Source organism: Myxine glutinosa, chromosome 1, assembly GCF_964187855.1.
Source record: "Myxine glutinosa chromosome 1, kmMyxGlut1.1, whole genome shotgun sequence".
NCBI lineage: Eukaryota > Metazoa > Chordata > Myxini > Myxiniformes > Myxinidae > Myxine > Myxine glutinosa.
Window position 1 is genome coordinate 118,948,434 of NC_136261.1, and position 23,109 is coordinate 118,971,542.

At 41.3% G+C, this 23,109-nt stretch overlaps 1 protein-coding gene across 7 annotated transcripts in view; it reads left to right on the forward strand.

Annotated features, from left to right (window-relative positions):
- The window catches only part of TBC1D16 (TBC1 domain family member 16), a 209,798-nt gene that overhangs the window by 52,921 nt on the left and 133,768 nt on the right, over nt 1–23,109 (forward strand). For 4 of the 7 annotated variants that reach the window (XM_068128075.2, XM_068128073.2, XM_078776458.1 and 1 more), the window contains 3 exons: nt 4,462–4,648; nt 18,891–19,070; nt 20,762–20,908. In XM_068128075.2, coding sequence (XP_067984176.2) covers nt 4,462–4,648; nt 18,891–19,070; nt 20,762–20,908 — 514 coding nt within the window. The remainder of the gene's footprint in view (nt 1–4,461; nt 4,649–18,890; nt 19,071–20,761; nt 20,909–23,109) is intronic. The other 3 variants (XR_013623198.1, XR_010985964.2, XR_013623199.1) reach the window with 1 other exon arrangement.

A 23,109-nucleotide genomic window follows, 5' to 3' on the forward strand; every position in this document is an offset into this window, starting at 1 on the left:
CATGTCTTCTGGTACTGTGGCCAAATAGCTCTACCTTTGACTCATCTGTTCAGAGCACATTGTTCCAGAAGTGCTGCTCTTTGCCTCGGTGTTCATTGGCAAACTTTATTCTTGCCCTGATGTTCTTTCTGGACAGCAAAGGTTTCCTCCTGGCACACCTCCCATGTAGATCAAATTTGTGCAGCCTCTTTCTAATGGTAGACTCGTGCACTTTGACATCAACAGTGGCAAGAGCTACCTGAAGGTCCCATGATGACATCCTGGGGTTCTTAGAGACTTCTTTCAGCATCTTGCGGTCTGCTCTTGGGCTGAACTTGCTGGGGCGGCCTGGCCTGAACAAGTTGGCAGTTGTTTGGAATCTTCTCCACTTGTAGATGATCTTCCGGACAGTCGAATGATTGATTTCAAATTGTTTGGAGATCTTTTTATATCCCTTCCCAGATTCGTAGGCATCTATAACCTTCTTTCTGAAGGCCTCAGAGAGCTCTTTTGATCTAGGCATGGTGACGCCGCACACTTCAACAACAAAGAGCAAACCAAACTAAATGTCTGGGGTTTAAATAAGACAGGTTCCTCCAAGATCCTCTCTGACGATGTTCTAATCATTTGCACCTGAGCTGGTGCACCTGATTCTAATTTTAGGTATTTGAAGTAGTGATAAATGTAGGGGTGTACTTACTTTTTCCACATGCAAAATTTGCATTTATGTTCATTTAAATTATACAATGGACTACAAAATGTAAATGTTTCATGATATTTGTTGTATTATATCACCTTTATCTCTCAATATTGTTGAAATGAAGATCAAATAGCTGTATGTTGAAATATGTTTAAAAAGTCAAAACTTTACATGGGGTGTACTTACTTTTTCACGTGACTGTATATATATATATATATATATATATATATATATATACAGTCGTGGCCAAAAATATTGGCACCAATGCACTTTTTTAAAATAATGCACCATTTCTTCCAGAAAATTGTTGAAATTAAAAAATATTTTGATATCCACATATGTATTTCTTTGGTTTCCAGGGGAACAAAACAAAAAAGCTGAAAAAATTCCGAACAGTATTATCGACACCTTTCAGAAGTTGTTAGAAATAATTAGATTTCAAGCAGGTGATTCTCCTTTACTTTGGAATTGAACTCACATATGGTGAGTTGCAGATGCCTGCAATATAAAATTCACTCATTCAACCAGATTGAATGGAGAAAAGTAGTCATTCTGCTGTTCTGTGTCACTTTGTGTCCTGCAATGAGCATGGGGAAATGAAAGAAAACCAGAGAATTGTCTGAGGAGGACAGACACAAGATTGTAGCCAAGCATGTACTATCAAGTCCATCTCCATCTCCAGAGACCTTGATGTTCCTGTGTCCACCGTACGCAATATTATCAGGAAGTTTAAGGCCCATGGCACTGAAGCCAAACTCCCTGGACGTGGCCGCAAGAGAAAACTTGATCGAAGATTGCAGCAAAGGATTGTTTGAATGGTAGAGAAAGCACCTCGATCAACTGCCAAGCAGATTCAAGCTGACCTGCAGACACAAGGTACGACAGTTTCATCTCGCACCATCCGTCGCCAACTCAATGGAGGGGTTCTATAGTGGGAGCCCGAGGAGGACTCCACTACTGAGAGAGACAAAAGAAAGCCCGACTGGAGTTTGCCAAAACACACCTGAACAAGTCAAAATCCTTCTGGGAGAATGTCCTGTGGACAGATCAGATAAAATTTAACTTTTTTGCAAAGCACATCATCTCTATGTTTACAGAAAACAAAATGAAGCCTTCAAAGAAAAGCACACCTTCCCTACAGTCAAACATGGAGGAGGTTCAGTGATGGTTTGGGGTTGCTGTGCTGCCTCTGGCACTGGGTGCCTTGAATGTGTGCATGGCATCATGAAATCAGGAGATTACCAAAGCATTTTGGAGCGCAATGTTCAATCTAGTGTCAGAAAGCTGGGCCTCAGTCGAAGATCATTGGTCTTGCAGCAGGATAGTGACCCCAAACACACTTCAAAAAGCACCAAGGAATGTTCAAGACAAAATGCTGGACTGTTCTGAAGTAGCCAGCATTGAGTCCAGATCTATATCCCATTGGACACCTGTGGGGAGATCTGAAAACAGCAGTTTGAGAGAAGGCACCCTTCAAATCTGGGAGAACTGGAGCAGTTTGCACAAGAAGAGTGGGCCAAACTGCCAGTGGAGAGGTGTAGGAAGTTTATTCATGGCTATAGGAAGCGCTTGACTGCAGTTATTTTGTCAATGCCATTTGTTTTTATTTTCTGAATTAAAAGGATATATTAAGTTCTGAATCAAATGCAAAGGATCTGTAATATTAACAGTGAAATAAAGAATTTTTGTCAATTGAAACTTATTTTTCGAGAAAATTGTGAGCTATTTGAAAAACGTGCAAGCGTGCCAATATTTTTGGCCACGACTGTATATATATATATATTGACATTAAGTATGTAACTTGTGTGGTTTATGAAAGTGGTGCATAGCAATGGAGCACTCGTTTATAAGTTTTTTTTTCAGTCTTTTAGCTGTTATCTGATATTTTTTGGTACTCATGGTTAATGTACAAGTGTGACATCTGTCATATTACCCAAAATGTTACTTTTGTTGACTATAAAGCACTTTAACCCGAACTACACAGGGTGATTTTGAGCTTTCCCTGACTGATCTCGGCTGTTGATGGTCAAATGAACTTGAAAATTTGCACACACATACATCATCACATCATGGACACAATAGTAGAATCATTTTTTTCATAATATGTTAATTTGTCTAATTATTGCCAAATTATATTGTTCTATAATTATTCAGTACTAGATGCTTAAATGTTTGCAATTTTCAACCGAAGTACTATGAGATATCGAGTACACATACTGAAGAAAAGATTGCATAAACAATAACACCAATCTGAATTGTTATGGGAATCAAATCCACAGCAGTAAGGGATTATGGAGTAACACTTTCCTTGATTAACTTCTGCAATATTCCTATCTGTGCTGGGGACACAAATGTGGGTTTCTTAGATGACATTGTCAGGCTCAGCCTAATAATTATGGATGAAAATGTTTTTTTGAGTGTACTCTAAATTTTGTTTTGGCACAGCCTATAAAAGTGATCTTCATGATCTGTTTTCTCCTTTCTGCCCATCAGTTTCCAAGTCTGTTTATTTTGCTTTGCCCAATTCCCCCACATTGCTGTTATCCATTTTTGTCTCGGCTCTTTTCTGATTGTTGCTTATCATTTCCTTCATGTTCAATCCTTGTCCATTAAATAACTCTCACACATTGCCCCAATCTTCTTTCAATTCAGCATTTCTTCCCCTTCCCTACTCCATGATTGTCCAAGTTTTCACCCTTCCTGCTCATTTTCTATCATTCATTGTTTTCTGTCCACATACTCATGACACTAGAAATTTTGTGTTTCACCAAATCATTCAACGTTCATAATAATCTCCTTGTTAACAACCTGCCAAAATCCCAAATTTTTGCTTAACTTCAATTCTCTATCGCTTTATCTCTTGCCTCTGGAACTGCATGTTCATGTCTGGGCAATTCCACTATATTCAAGTTTACTAGGAGTTCAATACATGAGGAGGCCATTAAAGCATTTGGTATGACTAGGCCCGGTTCGAACCGTCAACCTCCCAGAGTCAGAGCAGACACGCTAACCATTATGCCACTGAGTCTGATTTCTTGCATTAACTTGTTGTTATTTGTCACATGTCAATTTGTTCCCCTTCACTCCTTTGTCGGTATATTTACCTTCCACCCTCTCATTTGGCTCCTCTCTCCCAGCCTATAGATACTGTAAATATTTAATTTCGCTCCTTAATGTCATTCACATACTTTTGCTGTCTCTCAACACACATTGTTTTCTCCTTCTATAGTGTGTTGTCAATTCCTTCCATCCCACACATGGTCCCTACTTCTCCAATTCTTTCTCCTGCCCTTGATTCTCCATTTTTACCAATCTTTTTTCTCCAGTTTCTTCATTATATTTTTTTCACCTGTCTTCACCATCCCTTTCTCACTCATCCAAACAGTGACCTTGTTTTATGTAAATAACATTTTTCTACACTTTATCTCAAATTCTCCTAATTGTGGAATTGTCCCCTTATTCTCACAATTTTGGAATCGTCTTCCTGTGTCCATTATTTCGTCCTCGCTTCAGTTTTTCATTTTTGCTGCCTTCACTAGCTACCTCATGCATTCACCGTTGCACATCCACGATCTTTTGTACATTTGCTGATTCTTTCCCAATCTGTTCCTCTTCCCAATCTGCCACTGGTACTTGTTTTGTGTTATTCTTCCTTTCTTCCTTGTGCATGATCACCCCCACCCCACCCCATACCCTTTGATAGTTTATAAACCTGCTGCCTTTGATCACTTAGCCCCTGCATGAGTCTACAACCTTGTATTAAATAATGTGTTTCTTGGCAGGTGCATCCTGTTGAACTTTGCTGTACATAGTCCAGTAGTGGGATACACTCAAGGAATGTCTGACCTTTTGGCACCTGTACTGGCTGAGGTCCATGATGAGGCTGATACCTTCCGCTGTTTTGTTGGCCTTATGCAGGGCACCATCTTCTGCAGCACACCATGTGACGAAGACATGGAAAGGCAGCTGGTAAGGTATACACTATAATCCTTAACCATTACTGTCATTATTGTCATAGTAGCATGCTATACGTTAGACAACGGTTTCAAATCTTTATTCTATGTCATTTTGTTCATTATGTCTTAATATATTGATCCTTGGATGTTATACGTGTGCAATGTTGTCCATTAGCATTCGACTATAGGTTAGTACTCTCACTAGCATGGAATAGCAGGGCATACCACCTGCCCTTTCCTATTACTACCCCAGACTTTTAATTAGTTTTGAATCATAAGTTCCAAACAGAGCTCAAAAGGTAAGAGCAGTTGCTATAACCGAATTGTAGCTTAATATTCAACGTATTCAAAACATTGTTTCAAATGAGGCAAGAACTGAATGTAATTGGGAAACATCATGTTGAAATATTGCATATATCTCAAAATGGCAAGAACAACAGGGGACGACTAACTCAACATTTTGTCTATGAACAAAGGCTCAGAGGTTGAACGTTTTGACCTTAAAATGACCTTCCAAAGAGACGAAGCAGGACACTGGTCAAACTTTAATGTACCTTTCAGGAGATAGGTGGGAGGGAATGGGTGAAGTTACGTGGAAGAGAAGGGAAGCAAAGTTGTGGAAGATAAGGGTGAAAAGGCAGTTGGGGGGAGGAGAGATAAGAAATGGGATTGGCCAAGTGGGGAGATAGCTGAGGCACATGTCTGCAAGAAATAGATGAAGACCTGCAGCATAGCTTTCTCATCATTGCTCTGCAGAAATTTGGTCATTTGAGACACATACACTCACTCATTCAATGAATCGTATGTGTATTTTTAAAGCTTGTGAGGAATACTGGGTTTTATTTAAAAGTGCATGGATAATGAGAAAGCTATGCTTTAAGTATCCTGGCCATCACAATTAGTATCACCCTCGCCAGAGGAGAGGTTATTACATTTCAGTCCGTTTGTTTGTTTGTTTGTTCGCACAGAATAAATATGATTTTCTCTGCAACCGTTGGTCCGATTGACAAGAAATTTTCACCATAGAAGCGTCTCCTCCTGTAGATTTTTTCAAATTATAATTATGATGCAATAGGTCATGTGGTATGGCGGCCATCTTGGAAAAACTGAAAAAAGTTACACCTCCATATCTCCAAAACCGCTCCATGGAAAAAATTGAAACGTGGCTCATTGTAAAGAACTCCGCATGGGGAATAGGCGTTGTTAATTATGACGTCATTGGTGTCGTAATTATGACGTCATAATTTGATAGGACAATGCTTAATGAGGGGTGTATTAGAGGTCTGATCATTTTGAAATTTATTGAGTGTGATCTATGCTACAATTAAATTAGAGAATATAAATTGATGATGTAATCGCTCACATAGTCTGGCAGCCATTTGGATCAAAGAAAAGAAGAAAAAAAACCTTCAAAAACAGAAGAGTTGGCTCGCACCAAGTTGACTGAGCAGGGTAAGTATTCTAAGAATACCATCTAGTTTCTTTCAGTTTCTTAGCTGCCTTTAATTGCGAAAACAAAGACTATGATGAGCGTTTCAATGCCATTGCTGGTCCTATAATTTTTAACCCTTTCATTCTGAAAAGTTAATTATTCGGAAGCCTTCTGAAAAGTTAATCACCCCGTTGAAAAGTTATTCTCCCCACTGAATACTTAATCGGAAGGAAAAACACATCGCCGGAAGTGGGAAGTGACGTTATGCAATCACCAGACAGTTCCTTTGTTGTCGCGAATGAAAACCGAAGTGATGAACAGCCCTAAATGAAACCATTTTGTGGTAGCGAACCATCGTTAAGCGGGGGATACATGTAACCCTCTCTATATTAGTGGCCAGTTATGGATCTTGTCCAGGTCAGCAGTTATGGAGAGGCAGCTACATTCCTGTCTCTAGGGTGAGTGAGTGATTGCTTGGTAGATGGTAGAATGATGAAAAAGTAGAATCATGGATTTTCAACAGAGGAAGATGTCCTTTTTATACAGGGGAAACAAGATGACATGGAGGATGCTTCTTTGAGGGGTGTATTAGAGGTACATCAAAAGCCTAAATTAAATCGCCATTTGTATCACACAGTATCAGAGCTGAAATATATCGTCGAAGCCAATACACCAAGAAAAATCAAAGAACCGTCGAAAAGCGTCCGTAAATGATTTTTTTTGTAAAAACCCATAAACGCATCCGTAAGAAAAAAAAAGCAGAAAAAAACCTCAATCCATATCTAGCATTTGAAAATTGTAATTTCTATAACTGTAAAAACTTAAATAAACATGGCAATAATGTCCGTAAATGAAAAAAAGAAAGTGTCCGTAAATGAAAATTCATGTATAAAACTGTAAACGCATCCGGGTTTAAAAAAAAACCGCAATTGATCTTTTTTAAAATCATAAACCTTCTATTTATTATGTACCTACGTATGAAACACGGTTTGTTATTGCTTACATTGTGTAAGCATACCCTGCTAGTAATATATCAGCATATAACCATACTAGGCACCATCTTGGAAACGGCAGCCATATTGAAATATTTCCGGTGGCCTCAAATCCCAAACAATCACAGAGGCACGCCTGTGTTGGATTGTGTGAGTGCGTAGTCCGAGGCAAGCGGTAACTCAAATTCCACCAGCTGGTGTCAACCGTAACACAAATAAATATGGTCAAAGTTCGAGCCTTCGGACTCCACCATTGCTTTATTTCATGGTGGTCGTAATAATGAAAAACACTTCTTCATATCTTACAAAGTAGCAGAAAAATCTGAATATAAACCAATCAATATACATTTAATAACAAGAAAAGGGAGTACAGAGTCATGAAACAGTAACTACAGAAATCGCTCTAACATGTTGATTTTTAAATACAGATAATCGCCCGTTCTTCGTAAAATTGTCAAATAAGGAAGTTGCACCTCCATAGGTTCTGGTTCTGGAGTGGGCACATTAAAAGGAAGATCTAGAATGCTTATATAAATGACAATGAAGTTTTATATGTTGTGAAATAATACCTACTGCAACCTGAAACACGTTAGCAGGATGTTCTGCTCTGATCATGCCTCTAGAAATGGCGCAGTATGGCTTTTTACTCTCTGGCTATGAAGTGGCGCCGCCGTGTGGTGAAAAACTGCCACGAAAGGAAGGATTACAATGATCGTTAAAATGACCATGCCTTATGCCAAGTTGCATGCTTTCAACACAAAACCCACCATTTTGTTTTTACAATTCTGCCAGAATATTCGTTAAATCCGGTATGTATCAGCAATCATCAAGACATTGCACTCTTTCAACACGTGTGTCAATGTAGTTCAAAGAAATTTCATTTTGTCCAGTGTTTAACATTAAAAAGGTTCATTGATGAATTGATAAAGTTGAATTGATGTTTCAACTTTTTTTTATTAAGGTTTCAACTTCTCGGTACCATAATTTCAAGTAAAGGTAAATCTCCTTGAATATATTTCTACATTGTCAATCCTGAACAAAAACGTTTTAGATGTATTTTGCATCGTCTTTTATCCTTTAAGTACTGAACATTTAATTTTTTTCACCCTTCTGGCACAAATTATGTAACCTTCCATTTCATTGAACTTGTTGAGGTCTGAGGAAACAAAGGCGACTTGGAGAAAGGTACGACATGCTTCTCCTTGGTTTGAAATAACTTTGCCACTGATGTTTTATATATTAATAACGTTTTTAGCAGTAAGAGCGCACCTCTTTCTCCCAACCGGTTTTGCTTTCAGTGTTGCAGCCGTCATCAATCTTTGAGCGATAATCTAAATTGGTCCTCACGGGTACAGTAGTCATCCTCGGAAGACGACCACATTGAGTGCAATTTATTGCCATATTAGTGCAGCATTCTCATTGCACTCTCGTGAACACCATAATGTTGTAAAATGCTCCGCATGTGAACGCAGCACAGTCTTGCATCAAGCCTAATGTACAGTTAAATTATTAATTTAGTGGCAACAACTGTATGATTTCATCACCTCAGTTCTGTAAATTCTCGCCAGGGGGCGGCCACGCAATGTCGTTAAATTTGGGTTTATTAAACTTCACGTGCGAAGAGGTAATAATAACATTCATGCACATAGTTCTGTCTCATATCTATATGTTATGTACCCAATGGACCCCACCACACATGTCCGATACATTGAGTGGAACACACAATTGGCTGATCAACACATAATCAAAATTCATGAATTGCAATGGCAAGCACCCGGACAAGAATCCAGACCATTCGGACCGAACAGCGAGACTTTATCAACTTTCTGGATTGCTGCCGAATCTGAAATTTTGTCATTGTCATCCCTCCTTTCTAGGGGAAAAAAAATCTTTACTATTGAGCATTATTCAGGGGTGGCGTAGTGTAATCAGATTGATCAGGAATGCCAAGTCTGACGGATTTTGGCCAAAATCCCATCTCCATTTCTTTCATTTTTAATGTGTGTTCAAGACCTATTTGATTTAAAGTTTTTCTTTTTTCTCTTAAGTGCAAAGTGTGTCAAAGCACTATACTTATTTATATAGTCTTGCTTATTAGTCCCCTAGGGGACTATAGGTTTGCACGCCGTCCCTCCGTCCGTCAGTCAGTCAGTCAGTCAGTCCGTCAGTCCGTCAGTCAGTCCGTCAGTCCGTCAGTCCGTCACGCAAAGAACAGTTTTCCGGACTTTTTTTCTAAACTCTTAATGCTAATGATTTCAAACTTGGTACATGGTTTCTTCATGATAAGTTACAGATCAGGTTCGAACTTCACGATGTTTCGATCATTTTTGACAAAGTTATGGCACTTTGAACTTGGGGAATTCTGATAATTCTGATGATCCTTAACTCAGTGCCATTTTAAGTTTTAATTTCCTTTAAAAACCATTTTCTCTGCAATAATAGGACCGATTGAGATCAAATTTTCACCATAGGAGGGACTCGGTCTGTAGAATATTTTAATGGTAATTATGACGTCACAGGTCACGTGGTTCGGGCGCCATATTGTTTTTCGTGAAAACACGAAAACCCCTTTTTCTCTGCAACGGCTGAACAGATCGAGGCCAAACTTTGCAGGCAGAATCGCATACCCATGACGAACAAATAAGTCAGCGAGCATGACGTCATGCATCACATGGTTTCAGATTTATAACGTTTTTAAGCATGAACCTTTAAAACCGAGCCCCTCCCTCATTTTTGATCCAATCGAGGGGAAACTTCACAGATCTGTTCCGCATGCCAGTCTACTAAAATGTCCTTTTGGAATTTGCGATAGCTCACGTGGTTTGGCAGATATCGTTAATTAAACGAAAATATGTAAAAAATGGATATCTCTTGAATCGCTTTATTGATCGACGTGAAACTTCATACTGTAGTAGAATTCATGAAGAGTAACAAGTGTGCAAAATTTAAAGATGATTGGATGTACGGTCTGGAAGCTAGAAGTTGTTATTGCGTGAAGAAGAAGAGGCGTCAAGTGTGCGGATTTAATTATTTATCACATGTACAGACTGAAAGCATCGTTGGACACAACCTGTCGCGGTCATTTTAACCTCAAATAAAATTCTAATTTAAGATTTGTCAATAGCTGAGGTATATTAACAAACAAATAAAACAGATTTGGTAAAATTCTGACTTTTTAAACTCGATCACATTTGACAGAGTTGTGACAAGCTGAGGAAGAAGAAACCTCGCATTGGCTTCTCCAATGTGCCATAAAAAAATGGATATCTCTTGAATCGCTAGTACATCAGACCGTGAGTTAGTAATAATTTATATAATTCACACAGTGCAATATGTGCAGGCCGCTCCACGGAGCGACCTTGCGGGCTTACCAACGAGGCGAGGCGTGACACACATGTGTCTCAGCATACCTCAGATCAAGTTTGAAAACCAGCATCAACCGTGCATAAATTTGCATATTCGATCATTTTTGACAAAGTTATGGCACTTTGAACTTTGGTAGGGGACATGTATTGCAGCGCAATACTCAGAATGCTTGTTTTCTTAGCTCTTCAAGTTGCCATTAGGAGTGGTATTTCAATCATGTTTTCAGCAAACCAAGCATATGAGCTGTGATATAATCATCCATTGGTGCACAGTTTCATCATGGAAACAAGTGAAAATGACAGGCTTGCTCAGTACGATGGAGGAATGTGTTGAAGGTGTAGATCTGAAAGCATGTAACATTGTCTATAAAGAGGATGAATTGTAGTAAATTATGAAAATAAATTGAGTATCAAATACTTGTGTATAAAATTGTTAATAGCAACAAAGAGAAGATATATCTTACATTGTTTATTAGTTTTTCATCAATCCACTCTTTAGTCAGGGTGTCATATTGGGAAACACTCAACTCCCCCTTTTTTTTTTTTCTATACACATTGAACTATTAAAGGCTTGTTGAAGAGTAAGGTGACAGACCCTCTCAGCTCCTTGTTCTCTCTCTCCCTCTCTTATCAGCCATTCCGACCTTCGCAGCTCCTCCAGGTCGCACACGTTCTTCCAGTAACCCCATCCTAGTTAAACTCGCAAAATCGAGTCCACAGTCCACACCACTCTTTTGTTCCACCACATAACCCAACCCTCTTGCTCCCAGGTTGCTGATAGAGCCAGAGCACCACCTGGAGATCAATATGCTCGCTCACTATCTTCCAGTGTCTCAAATGGTCTCTTCACACAGCTGTCATGCACCTTGCAAAAACGTTGTTTGCAGTGCCCTCTGGCACTATGCATGGCTGTGCGAACGGGAAAGCAGTCCGTGCCCCTTCGTGCAGTGCAATTCATCTGCCAAAAAAATAGTTCCTTGGATTGCTGTGATATGGTGGAACAGGGCTCATGTAGCGCAGCTGGTATGGAGAGCAGGGGCATGAATCATGGTAAATTTATAATAACAATAAGTGAGGGTGGAGGAGGGGGACTGGCTTGCAGGCCAACTTGCAGCACCGAACCGATTATGGGGCGTTGATTCGATGCACAGGGGTTATGAAGCTGTCACGCTGAAATAACTGACAAACACATTTAAATGGACACATTCTCTTTTGCACATTTCCATAATCCGGGACCCCTCTCCTCCTCCTCCTCCCCCCCCCCCCCCCCCTCTTTCCATGCATGTTGCAACATTCATTCTCTCACATAACTCATGATTAAACATTGCACATGAAGACGACTGGTTTGAGGAGACGCCAAACGATGAATACTAAACATGATGTAAACCTGATAGAATAGAGTAAATATGATAAGATGGCATTTACAGTACTTGTGTGACTCGACGCGCTCCGCACGCCTCACCACACGTCGTTTCAGAGGGATAGGCATCTTTGACCATTTCGGTGTCTTTTGGGTCTTCAGGGTATTTTGGGTCTTCATTGTGTTTTGGGTCTTCAGGGCCATTTGGGTCTTCAGAGTCGTTTGTATCCTCTGGGCCTTTAAGGATATTTTGGGTCTTTGGGGTGTTTTGGGTCTTCGGGGTCTTTGGAGTCTTCGGGGTCTTCAGGGGCTTTTAGGTCTTAAGGGTCTTTTGGTTCCTCTGGGTTTTTAAGGGTCTTTGGGGCATTTTGGTTATTCAGGGTATTTAAGGGTCTTTTGGGTATAAACGGTCTTTAAGGGTATTTGGGGTATTTTGGGTCTTCAGGGTCTTTTGTGTCTTCCAGGTCTTTTGGGTCTTCGGGGGTGTTGTGGGTATTTGGGGTATTTTTGGGTCTTTGGTGTCTATTGGGTCTTCGAAGTGTTTTGGGTCTTCAGGGTATTTTGGGTCTTCGGGGTGTTTTGTGTCTTTGGGGTCTTCCGGGTCTTCGGGGTGTTTTGGGTCTTCTGGGTCTTTTGGGTCTTGTGTGTTTTTGGTCTTCAGGGTGTTTTGTGTCTTCGGGGTGTTTTGTGTCTTTGGGGTCTTTTGGGCCTTCGGGGTATTTTGGGTCTTCGGGATGAATTATGTTTATATGCAACAAAACAATACTAAACTAAATCAAAATAATAAACACAATCAGACATAACTTGTACCACACATAGATGGGATCTGGGGTTACTGTTATAACTCTTAACCAAAATGTAAATACTGCTCAGTGTGATTAGCGAAAACACAGAATCATTCAAACACAGAAAACACAGAATCATTCAAACACAGAAAACACAGAATCATTCAAACACAGAAAACACACAATCATTTAAACACAGAAAACACAGAATCATTTAAACGGAGAAAACACAGAATCATTTAAACACAGAAAACACCGAATCATTTAAACACGGAAAACACAGAATCATTTAAACAGAGAAAACACAGAATCATTCAAACACAGAAAACACAGAATCATTTAAACACAGAAAACACAGAATCATTTAAACACAGAAAACACAGAATCATTTAAACACAGAAAACACAGAATCATTCAAACACAGAAAACACAGAATCATTTAAACACAGAAAACACAGAATCATTCAAACACAGAATCATTCAAACACAGAAAACGCAGAATCATTCAAACACAGAAAACACAGAATCATTCAAACACAGAAAACACAGAATCATTTAAACACAGAAAACACAGAATCATTTAAACACAGAAAACACAGAATCATTCAAACACAGAATCATTTAAACACAGAAAACACAGAATCATTTAAACACAGAAAACACAGAATCATTCAAACAAAGAAAACACAGAATCATTCAAACACAGAATCATTCAAACACAGAATCATTCAAACACAGAAAACGCAGAATCATTCAAACACAGAATCATTCAAACACAGAAAACGCAGAATCATTCAAACACAGAAAACACAGAATCATTCAAACACAGAAAACACAGAATCATTTAAACACAGAAAACGCAGAATCATTTAAACACAGAAAACACAGAATCATTCAAACACAGAAAACACAGAATCATTTAAACACAGAAAACACAGAATCATTCAAACACAGAAAACACAGAATCATTTAAACACAGAAAACACAGAATCATTCAAACAAAGAAAACACAGAATCATTTAAACACAGAAAACACAGAATCATTTAAACACAGAAAACACCGAATCATTCAAACATAGAAAACACAGAATCATTTAAACACAGAAAACGCAGAATCATTCAAACACAGAATCATTCAAACACAGAAAACACAGAATCATTTAAACACAGAAAACGCAGAATCATTTAAACACAGAAAACACAGAATCATTCAAACACAGAAAACACAGAATCATTTAAACACAGAAAACACAGAATCATTCAAACACAGAAAACACAGAATCATTTAAACACAGAAAACACAGAATCATTCAAACAAAGAAAACACAGAATCATTTAAACACAGAAAACACAGAATCATTTAAACACAGAAAACACCGAATCATTCAAACATAGAAAACACAGAATCATTTAAACACAGAAAACACAGAATCATTCAAACACAGAAAACACAGAATCATTCAAACACAGAAAACCCAGAATCATTTAAACACAGAAAACACAGAATCATTCAAACACAGAAAACACAGAATCATTTAAACACAGAAAACACAGAATCATTCCAATGTCCGCCATTTCAATCAACGCATTGTCTCTGCACCAACATTACAAGGGCTGATTTCTGATGGTCGTTATTCACCATCACAATATCTCAATGGTTTTCGAATCACACGGCCTGATCTGGTCGAGTACGGAGAGTTCTCCGGCCTTGTTGTCCGGCCTTGTCTTGGCCTTGTTGCCTTGACCTTGTTGCCGGTTCGTCCTTCCAATTGGTGCAACAATCGGGTGGATGAAGTTCACGCAAGTGTGCCCTGGTTCTTCGAAGATGCGTCCCGTTAGGCGTCTGTACTATATACGAGCGGGGTTCATAACAGCGAGCCACAACTTTCCCGGGGTACCATTGGTGCGTGTCCTTGTTCAGAATCCGAACCCGATGTCCAATAGCCAATTCAGATAATTGCGGCCCAGCCGTTCTGTTGTATTGCTTTGCCATCCGGTCTCCACGTTCCTTCAATCGTTCCTGAATTTCCTGATGCCTTTGTTGTGCAGGAACCAACAGACGACTTGGTAGGTTGGTGCGTATAGGCCGGTTGAACAGCATTTCGCTTGGATTTGGGAGGTGGGAATCTACAGGTGTACCTCAGGTGTTGTAGTGCAATATCTATGTCACTCCCTGATCTAATACACTTTTTGATCATGTTCTTCACTGTTTTAACTTGTCTCGCAACCAATCCATTACTGTGTGGATACCTCGGCGATGTTGTCGTTTGTTTTACATTCCATTTGGTACACATATCACGGTACGGCTTACCCACATATTGAGATCCATTGTCCGATATGATCTCCAGAGGTGGCCCGAACATACAGAAACATTCAGATGTGACCTTGGCTACTGCACTGCTCGTCGTGTATTCCATTCTCTTCACAACTGGGTACTTGGTGTAATAATCCGTTACTAAGAGGTAGGTGTTGTGTTGTAAAGTTCAGTAAGAAGAATTCAGTAAGGTCCAACTGTTTTATTCAATCCAACATTGAACGCACGTCCCGTTCCAATCCTCTCCACGATCCGTTCTTTACCCGGAACACCTCCTCCCCTTGGCCACGCCCCCTCTAGCGTACCTTCTATGCACTCCGTCCTTTACCCGGAACTCCTCCTCCTCTTGGCCACGCCCCCTCTATAGTCCGTGGGCTGAGTAGGGTTTACATGCACCCCCCCCACAACTTAACTTCCCGGGTATGTCCATGTACCCCCCACCCTAGGGGTTAGGAAAAACCATGTTAACAGAAAAAAAACTCATTCCCTCATAGTTTGACCTCTGGTGACCTCATTTGCATATAACACATATCATTGTAACTCCTCAGTCACATTTGCTCTACGGCTAGGATACGGCGGCCGTACCCCCACTAAATTGACAGAAACGTGCGACGGCCGCAGAGTTTCTGAGGTGGCCTCAGGGTGGCCCTAGGGCATATGGCTATCTTTTACAGGCCGTAGGGGTCGCCGTGGAATTATAGCGCGGAGTTATAACTTTTTTCATTTCTAGGTTGGCCGTAGCAATTCGGCAAGCCGTAGCCATGACAACTGTAAGTGCTGTTATACATATGAAAAAGAACTGGTATATATACCCACTCGTTACTGTCCGTCTGGCCGCACGTTCGCCTTAGGGCCCCCCTGCGGTCGCCTTGCAGGCACCTTGAGGCTACCTTGCGTCTGCCTTGAAAATTATATGGCCGCCGCAGGGACGCCCTAAGGTCACCATGCGACATCAAATCAAAGACCGTACGGCACCCCCACGTTTTCTGTCTCCACAATTTCTAAATACCCCGTGCGGCTACCCGAAAAATAAAAACATATGTGACTGCTACATTGTGTGACCGTGGAAATACTGCGGCCGCCCTATAATTGCTAGTGGCCGTAGATTTTTTAGACCCTACGGCCGCTGAGCCAAATGTGACTGAAGCATAAAGAGTGTCCCAGGACAAACATTTTGAGGGGTCATATGCAACCATAGGATGACTAGGTAAAAAGTTATGGCCATTTGAATTTCGCCTACCCCTAATTTTCGGAAATCACTGACACAGGGGGGGTAACATCAAAATATGCGTGGGAGGTACCTTGGGAATGAGTTTTTTTTCTGTTAACATGGTTTTTCCTAACCCCTAGGGTGGGGGGTACATGGACAATTGGACATACCCGGGAAGTTAAGTTGTGGGGGGGGGTGCACGTAAACCCTACTCAGCCCACGGACTACTAGCGTACCTTCTATGCACAACACCACAGTAGGTCTGCCCATGTAGCTCACACATATCACTGGCTACCTTTGTCCATGGTAACGAGATGACTGTAGAGCAAAAAGTAATAGATTTTGAAAAGGTACCAACAAAGCTGCACAAACACCAATATACACACTAACTTAGGCGGCGTCTTCACATTCTCGAAGGGTACGGGTGGAATTTATTTCGTGCCGATGACCTGCTCATGTGTACCCTGAGCAGGTATGCAAAATTTGAGGGAAATTGGCCAAGCAGTTTTCAATCTTGAAGTCAGAGGCCATTCAAATATTAACACCCAAAACAACAAATTAAAATACTCCATTAGAAACTAAAACTCAAAGCAGTAATAAACAAATGAACAGAATTGTACTAAAATACGCTATTTGATGTCTGTCTGTCTGCCGACGGTCGTTACTTATCCAATCTCAACCATAGCTGCCAGGGGGACTCGGGTTGGTTGTAACAACTTAATTTGCCCCCCCACCCCACCCCCCCCCCCCTCCCAAAAGGGTTTTTGCCTTGGACAAACTTGGTGTTGAGGTGTATAAATAGCTTATCACACCATTCCGTGGGGCATACCTACAGGAAGTAAAAAAAATTCTTATAACCACAAACTATTCACTAAATTCTGTGCAACATCGCTACTGAAAGATATTTGGAAGAAACCCAACATCTTCGAGGCATTCTAGGTTAATCGCATCCACCACAGACTAACATATCTGTGCCGTCTCGACTTGCTGGGCCTCTACAATAGACCGCTAGCTAGGCCGCAGTGATATTTAGCCAATAAAGGTGCTTAAATGAGTATTTACACATACATTATGAATCCCATTACCTGTCCGATTGTTCTAGACATCAGATTATATGTGTACTGTATATGGATTGTTTAGAACTTGTATCTTGGGGCCTCATATGTGATTTCGTCCAGCCATGGTTTTAAGTGTAGAAGAAGAAGAACTACCTTTAGAGACTATATTTCCCTGCAGAGCGGGGGTTGGCCTTTTTGGGGCACCGTGCCCCTTTTTGAAGCAATGTTTTATGGCCGGGTGCCCTTCCTGCCGCCAACCCTGTTGGTCGCCTCTTGCGACACACAGGGAATTACCAATGAACTGGTACTCGATTAGCCGACCTCGGAAAGACGACAGGCCGAGTCAACCCACCTGGCGTTAATTCAGCAATCGACCGGGATTCGAACCCAGGATCCTAGGATCCCGAGCCGGCACCCTAACCGCTAAGCCAACACCAGGCTGACGTGCGATATTATCCCAGACACCATTACGGCCCAATTGTGCCATGTATATGACATGATTTGACACATAACCTCATTTCTAACGGTCGCTAGCATTGTTTAATACCTGCCTGAGGGAAATTTGGAAAAAATTTGATGTACTTACATATAGAGGTGTATAGGCTAATAATTCCTGGTCCACACACCCACCAGAAGTAAAGATTATTATAACCATAATTATTATACCCAGTGGCTGGTTTCTGGTCAGATTCATAATCAGATTTCTCCAAACATCCCATCCTGCACTGTTTGATCTGGCAGATACAGCTTTGTTTCAGCCTTTACCTCAACCATCAGGCACATATAAGGCACATATGTTTTTTGCAAAGTCCAAGCGGGCGTTCATGTGTCTTTCACTGAGGAGAGGCTTCCGTCTGGCCACTCTGCCATAAAGCCCAGATCGGTGGAGTGTTGCAGTGATGGTTGTCCTTCTGGAAGTTTCTCCCATCTCCACACAGGATCTCTGAAGCTCAGCCAGAGTGACCATCAGGTTCTTGGTCACCTCTCTTACCAAGGCCCTTCTCCCCCGATTGCTCAGTTTGGCCGGGCGGCCAGCTCTAGGAAGAGTCCTGGTTTTTCCAAACTTCTTCCATTTAAGAATTATCGAGGCCACTGTGCTCTTGGGAACCTTCAATGCAGCAGAGATTTTTTTTTGTCGGCTTCCCCAGATCTGTGCCTCGACACAATCCTGACTCTGAGTTCTGCAGGCAGTTCCTTCGACCTCATGGCTTGGTTTTTGCTCTGATGTGCATTGTCAGCTGTGAGACCTTATATAGACAGGTGTGTGCCTTTCCAAATCATGTCCAATCAATTGAATTTACCACAGGTGGACTCCAATCAAGGTGTAGAAACATCTCAAAGATGATCAAGAGAAATGGGAGCCACCTGAGCTAAATTTCAAGTGTCGTAGCAAAGGGTATGAATACTTATGTCAATGTGATATTTCATTTTTTTTTTTTAAATAAATTTGCAAAACTTTCTAAAATCCTGTTTACTCTTTGTCATTATGGGATATTGAGTGGAGATTGATGAGGGAAAAAATGAATTTAAACGATTTCAGCATAAGGCTGCAACATAACAAAATATGAAAAAAGTGAAGGGGTCTGAATACTTGCTGAATGCACTGTATATGCAAATTATGCATCCATTATTTTCGAACTACAGTTTGTTTTGAAAATTATTGTTGACATTAATCACATGAAAGGGTAAATTTTGTCTCGGTTGGAAAACATTGGATGCCTTCGGATTCTTCCTTCCAGACCTACCTTCGGGAGTTACTGCATTTGGTGTTGCCTGAGTTCTACGATCACCTGAACTCTCTGGGTGAGGATGGTCTGCAACTCCTTTTTTGTCACCGCTGGCTGCTCCTCTGCTTCAAGCGTGAGTTCCAGGAATCTGAGGCTCTGAGGATGTGGGAAGCTTGCTGGGCACACTATCAGGCGAGTAGCAAGATAAGAGTATTTCATAGCAACCAGTAAGCGCTAACCCGCTGGCCTATCTATCTATAATTCCAGTAATCTCTGTGTGTTTGTTTGTACGTTTGTACGTTTGTACGTTTGTACGTTTGTACGTTTGTACGTTTGTACGTTTGTTTGTTTGTTTGTCTGTGACCGCTGTTTCTCGACAACCACGGGTCCGATATACTTTTAACTTGCCAGGTATATTGCTGGGGACCCGAGGATGTGCCTTTTCAAGGTTTCATATTAATCGGACAATTACTTACCGAGCTATGTCCAAAAAACGATTCAACCAATCAGAGAGCAGCGAACTATCGCGTGTGCCGAACGTGGCGGACACACTCTGCCTCGGATGGCACATTTGAGAGCGTATTCATTTATTTCACGTTTGCAAACTATGTTGGCGCTATGTTGGCGTTAAACTATGTTTTAAAACTAATAAAAACCATTTCATGTAAATAGAGGGGGGGGGGGGGGGATTGTCACTGTACTCGCACGAGCAGATGGCGGAAGTGCCTGACCGCCAAGTGAAGTCCGAGCAACTCGCGGTCGAAGGTACTGTAACGGCGTTCGGGCGGGCGAAGCTGCCGGCTAAAGAACGCCAGCGGTTGCCAAGCTCCGTTTTAAAACTAATAAAAACCCCGGGGGGATTGTCACTGTACTCGCAAGCCGTTCGCCGTTCGCTTTGGCGTTGCGAATGGACCAAAACATTTCATGCACCAAACCATTTCATGTAAAGCGTTCGCCGTTCGCTTTGGCGTTGCGAATGGACCAAAACATTTCATGGACCAAACCATTTCATGTAAATAGAGGGGGGGATATAATTTTAGATATAGATATAGTACGGGCATGCCCTAGTGTTAACAATAAGGGGATGTTGGAGATCAACTCAAACATGGATTTTTGGAAATGTGTGTAAACAAACATTTTGTGGAGATGACAAATCGAACCACGAGTTGTTTTTTTTTTTGTTTGTTTTTTAATATACAAGATCGAGGCTCGTGTAAGAGCTAACATTAATCACAAAAAGACAAACTGACACGTAAAACATAAGATAAAGGGAGCAGGAGACAAGATGGGGAGAGAGAGGAAAGCACACAAGCACAACAGTAGAGAACAGGGACATCGGGAGATCTGCGGGAAGGAGAGGGCTTGGGGGGAGGAGGCATGGGAAGGGGGGGGGGGGGGGGGGGGAAACCATATGAACCATATGAAAACTTTTTAAAATGAATCCTTTGTATTTCTAAAAGTTTTCTCTGCCTTGTTTAGATTTCGCTTCAATAACATTATTTCTCATGGCTTTTCTGCCTCTCCTCTGCCTCACCATTTTTCTTTGAAAATTATTACCACAAAGGTCTGATTTGTTTTTTTTAGCACAAAGGTCTGATCACTTAAATGCACATCATTTCTCCTGCAGCAATTCATCTGCAATCTTAGGATTCTTCTTAGGCACAACCTGTCTCAATTTCTCTTTCCCACCCTCACCAACGTATCCCTTGGAAACATGAATGCCATTCGTGAGCAACTGCTCTGTCAGTTTGCTTTAAGCGCCAGTGGCACAATGGGCAGTGCAGTTAAACCAACAATGGTGTGTGTGTGTGTGTATGTGTGTGTGTGTGTGTGTGTGTGTGTGTGTGTGTGTGTGTGTGTGTGTGCGCGCGCTTTCTCAACAGACGGACTACTTCCATCTGTTCATCTGCTTGGCAATCGTGGCACTTTACGGAGGTGAACCTGTGGACAAGAAACTCGCTGCCGATGCCACGCTGCTCTACTTCACAAATCTGGCAATGCACATGAATGGCGAGCATGTCCTCGTGAAGGTGTGACATTGCACCTTGCACACGAGTTAATTAAAACATTGCAAACAACACTCGTTCTTTTTATTTGTGAACCGAAATGTGCTTCAAAAACATGTAACGATGAAAGGGACCGCATGTTTGCCCTTGTGTCACTTTTTCAAAACTGTATACGGGTTATCTTTGAAGTTCTTCATTTTAAGCTGATTTTATCTTGATTAATGAAACATGAAAGCATTGGTTAAAACATTGATCGTGTATACTTCCTTTTTTTGATTTATTGTCTTTGTGGTTCTCGTCAGGGTTGTCTTTGGTAATTTATGGAGAGATCGATATACTTTTGTATTGGTACTTTGTTTTCAGGCCAACATTTATCTAAGAATGCTTGACATTGAAACCAGGTGTAATGTAATCATTTCCACATCACCTTCGTGTACTGCTACGTATTTTGCATCACCTACATAAAGCTGGCCTACAATAATTAATCTGTGTGCGCTTACCCCTCCTTTCCTTTCCCTCCCTGCATTGTTTGTTTCCCGTCATCTTGGAATGGCTGCACCAATCCTGATGACACTTTCAGGCATTATTAGTCCCCTACCGGTGTACACCAGAGGGGGCTATAGGTTTGCACGCCAGCCCTCCGTCAGTCCGTCATGCAAAGAACAGCTTTCCGGACTTTTTTCCTAAACTCTTAATGCTAATGATTTCAAACTTGGTACATGGTTTCCTCATGATAAGTTAAATATCAAGTTCGAACTTCACGACGTTTCGATCATTTTTGACAAAGCTATGGCACTTTGTTTATTCTAGAGTTCTCCTCAAGCCGCACTGCGCGCCCTCAGTCTCGTCTCGTGAACGTCAAAAGCGCGACACAGCGCACGCTTTCGGGAGGGGCGGAGCCAAGCCGAGCAACATATATAAACACATCGATCATTGATCGTGAACCGGAAAATAGAATAAATTACTGATATTTAGCAACTCGAAAGGTTCTTTATCAACAACTTATTTTCTCGTGCTTCTGCTGACCTGTCTGCGAGGTGTATAAATCGAAGTCCCGAGTGCAAATCACAGGCGAGCTTGTCCTGAGGTAATTAGCGATTGGGAACGATTCAGAACCTGTGGGTAAATAACCCTTGGTAATTTCCCCAACAGTTTGCCGACGACAAACTGCCGGTAGGGGACATGTATTGCAGCGCAATACTCAGAATGCTTGTTAATTGTAATTACTAGGGCATGCCCATACTATATATATATCTAAAATTATATCCCCCCCCTCTATTTACATGAAATGGTTTGGTCCATGAAATGTTTTGGTCCATTCGCAACGCCAAAGCGAACGGCGAACGCTTTACATGAAATGGTTTGGTCCATGAAATGTTTTGGTCCATTCGCAACGCCAAAGCGAACGGCGAACGGCTTGCGAGTACAGAACTGCTACCATCATCAAGTAGAAAGAGAAGAGAAAAAAAATGAAAAGGAAAAACATTCCAAACCGCGAGGGAAAACAACACGGCACGTCGACACAACAACGTGTCCTGTGATTGGCCGTACGTGGCTGCCAGTAGCTGCCCCCAAAAAAAAGCTTTCACCGTCCGGCGACTGAATTTAAGGGGAAAAATAAAACGCTCTTCGCTTAAAACAACGCCCTTCGCTCTGACTGAATTGGGACAATGTTTTTATGTTTTTAATTGAATTACTATCCGTAATGGCGCACGCTCTCACGGGAGCTCCGGAAGGTCGTATATCGCAGTTACGATGAATCGCAAATTCGTTTTTATTAGTTTTATAATTAGTTTTAAAACATAGTTTAACGGCAACATAGTTTGCCGACGGGAAATAAATGAATACGCTCTCAAATGTGCCATCCGAGGCAGAGTGTGTTCGCCACGTTCGGCACACGTGATAGCTCGCTGCTCTCTGATTGGTTGAATCGTTTTTTGGACATAGCTCGGTAACTACTTCTGCGATTAATTTAAAACCTTGAAAAGGCACATCCTCGGGTCCCCAGCAATATACCTGGCAAGTTTCAAGTATATCGGACCGGTAGTTGTCGAGAAACAGCGGTCGCATACACACAGAGATTACTGGAATTATAGATAGATTAATTATTTTGTATGCAGCACAAGGCTGAAAATAGCATCATTGGCTGAGGGTGCAGCTGTGCTATTGATGCAGTTCCCTCTAGGTTAAAGCAGGAGTTTTGTAATATGTCCATTGTGATGGCG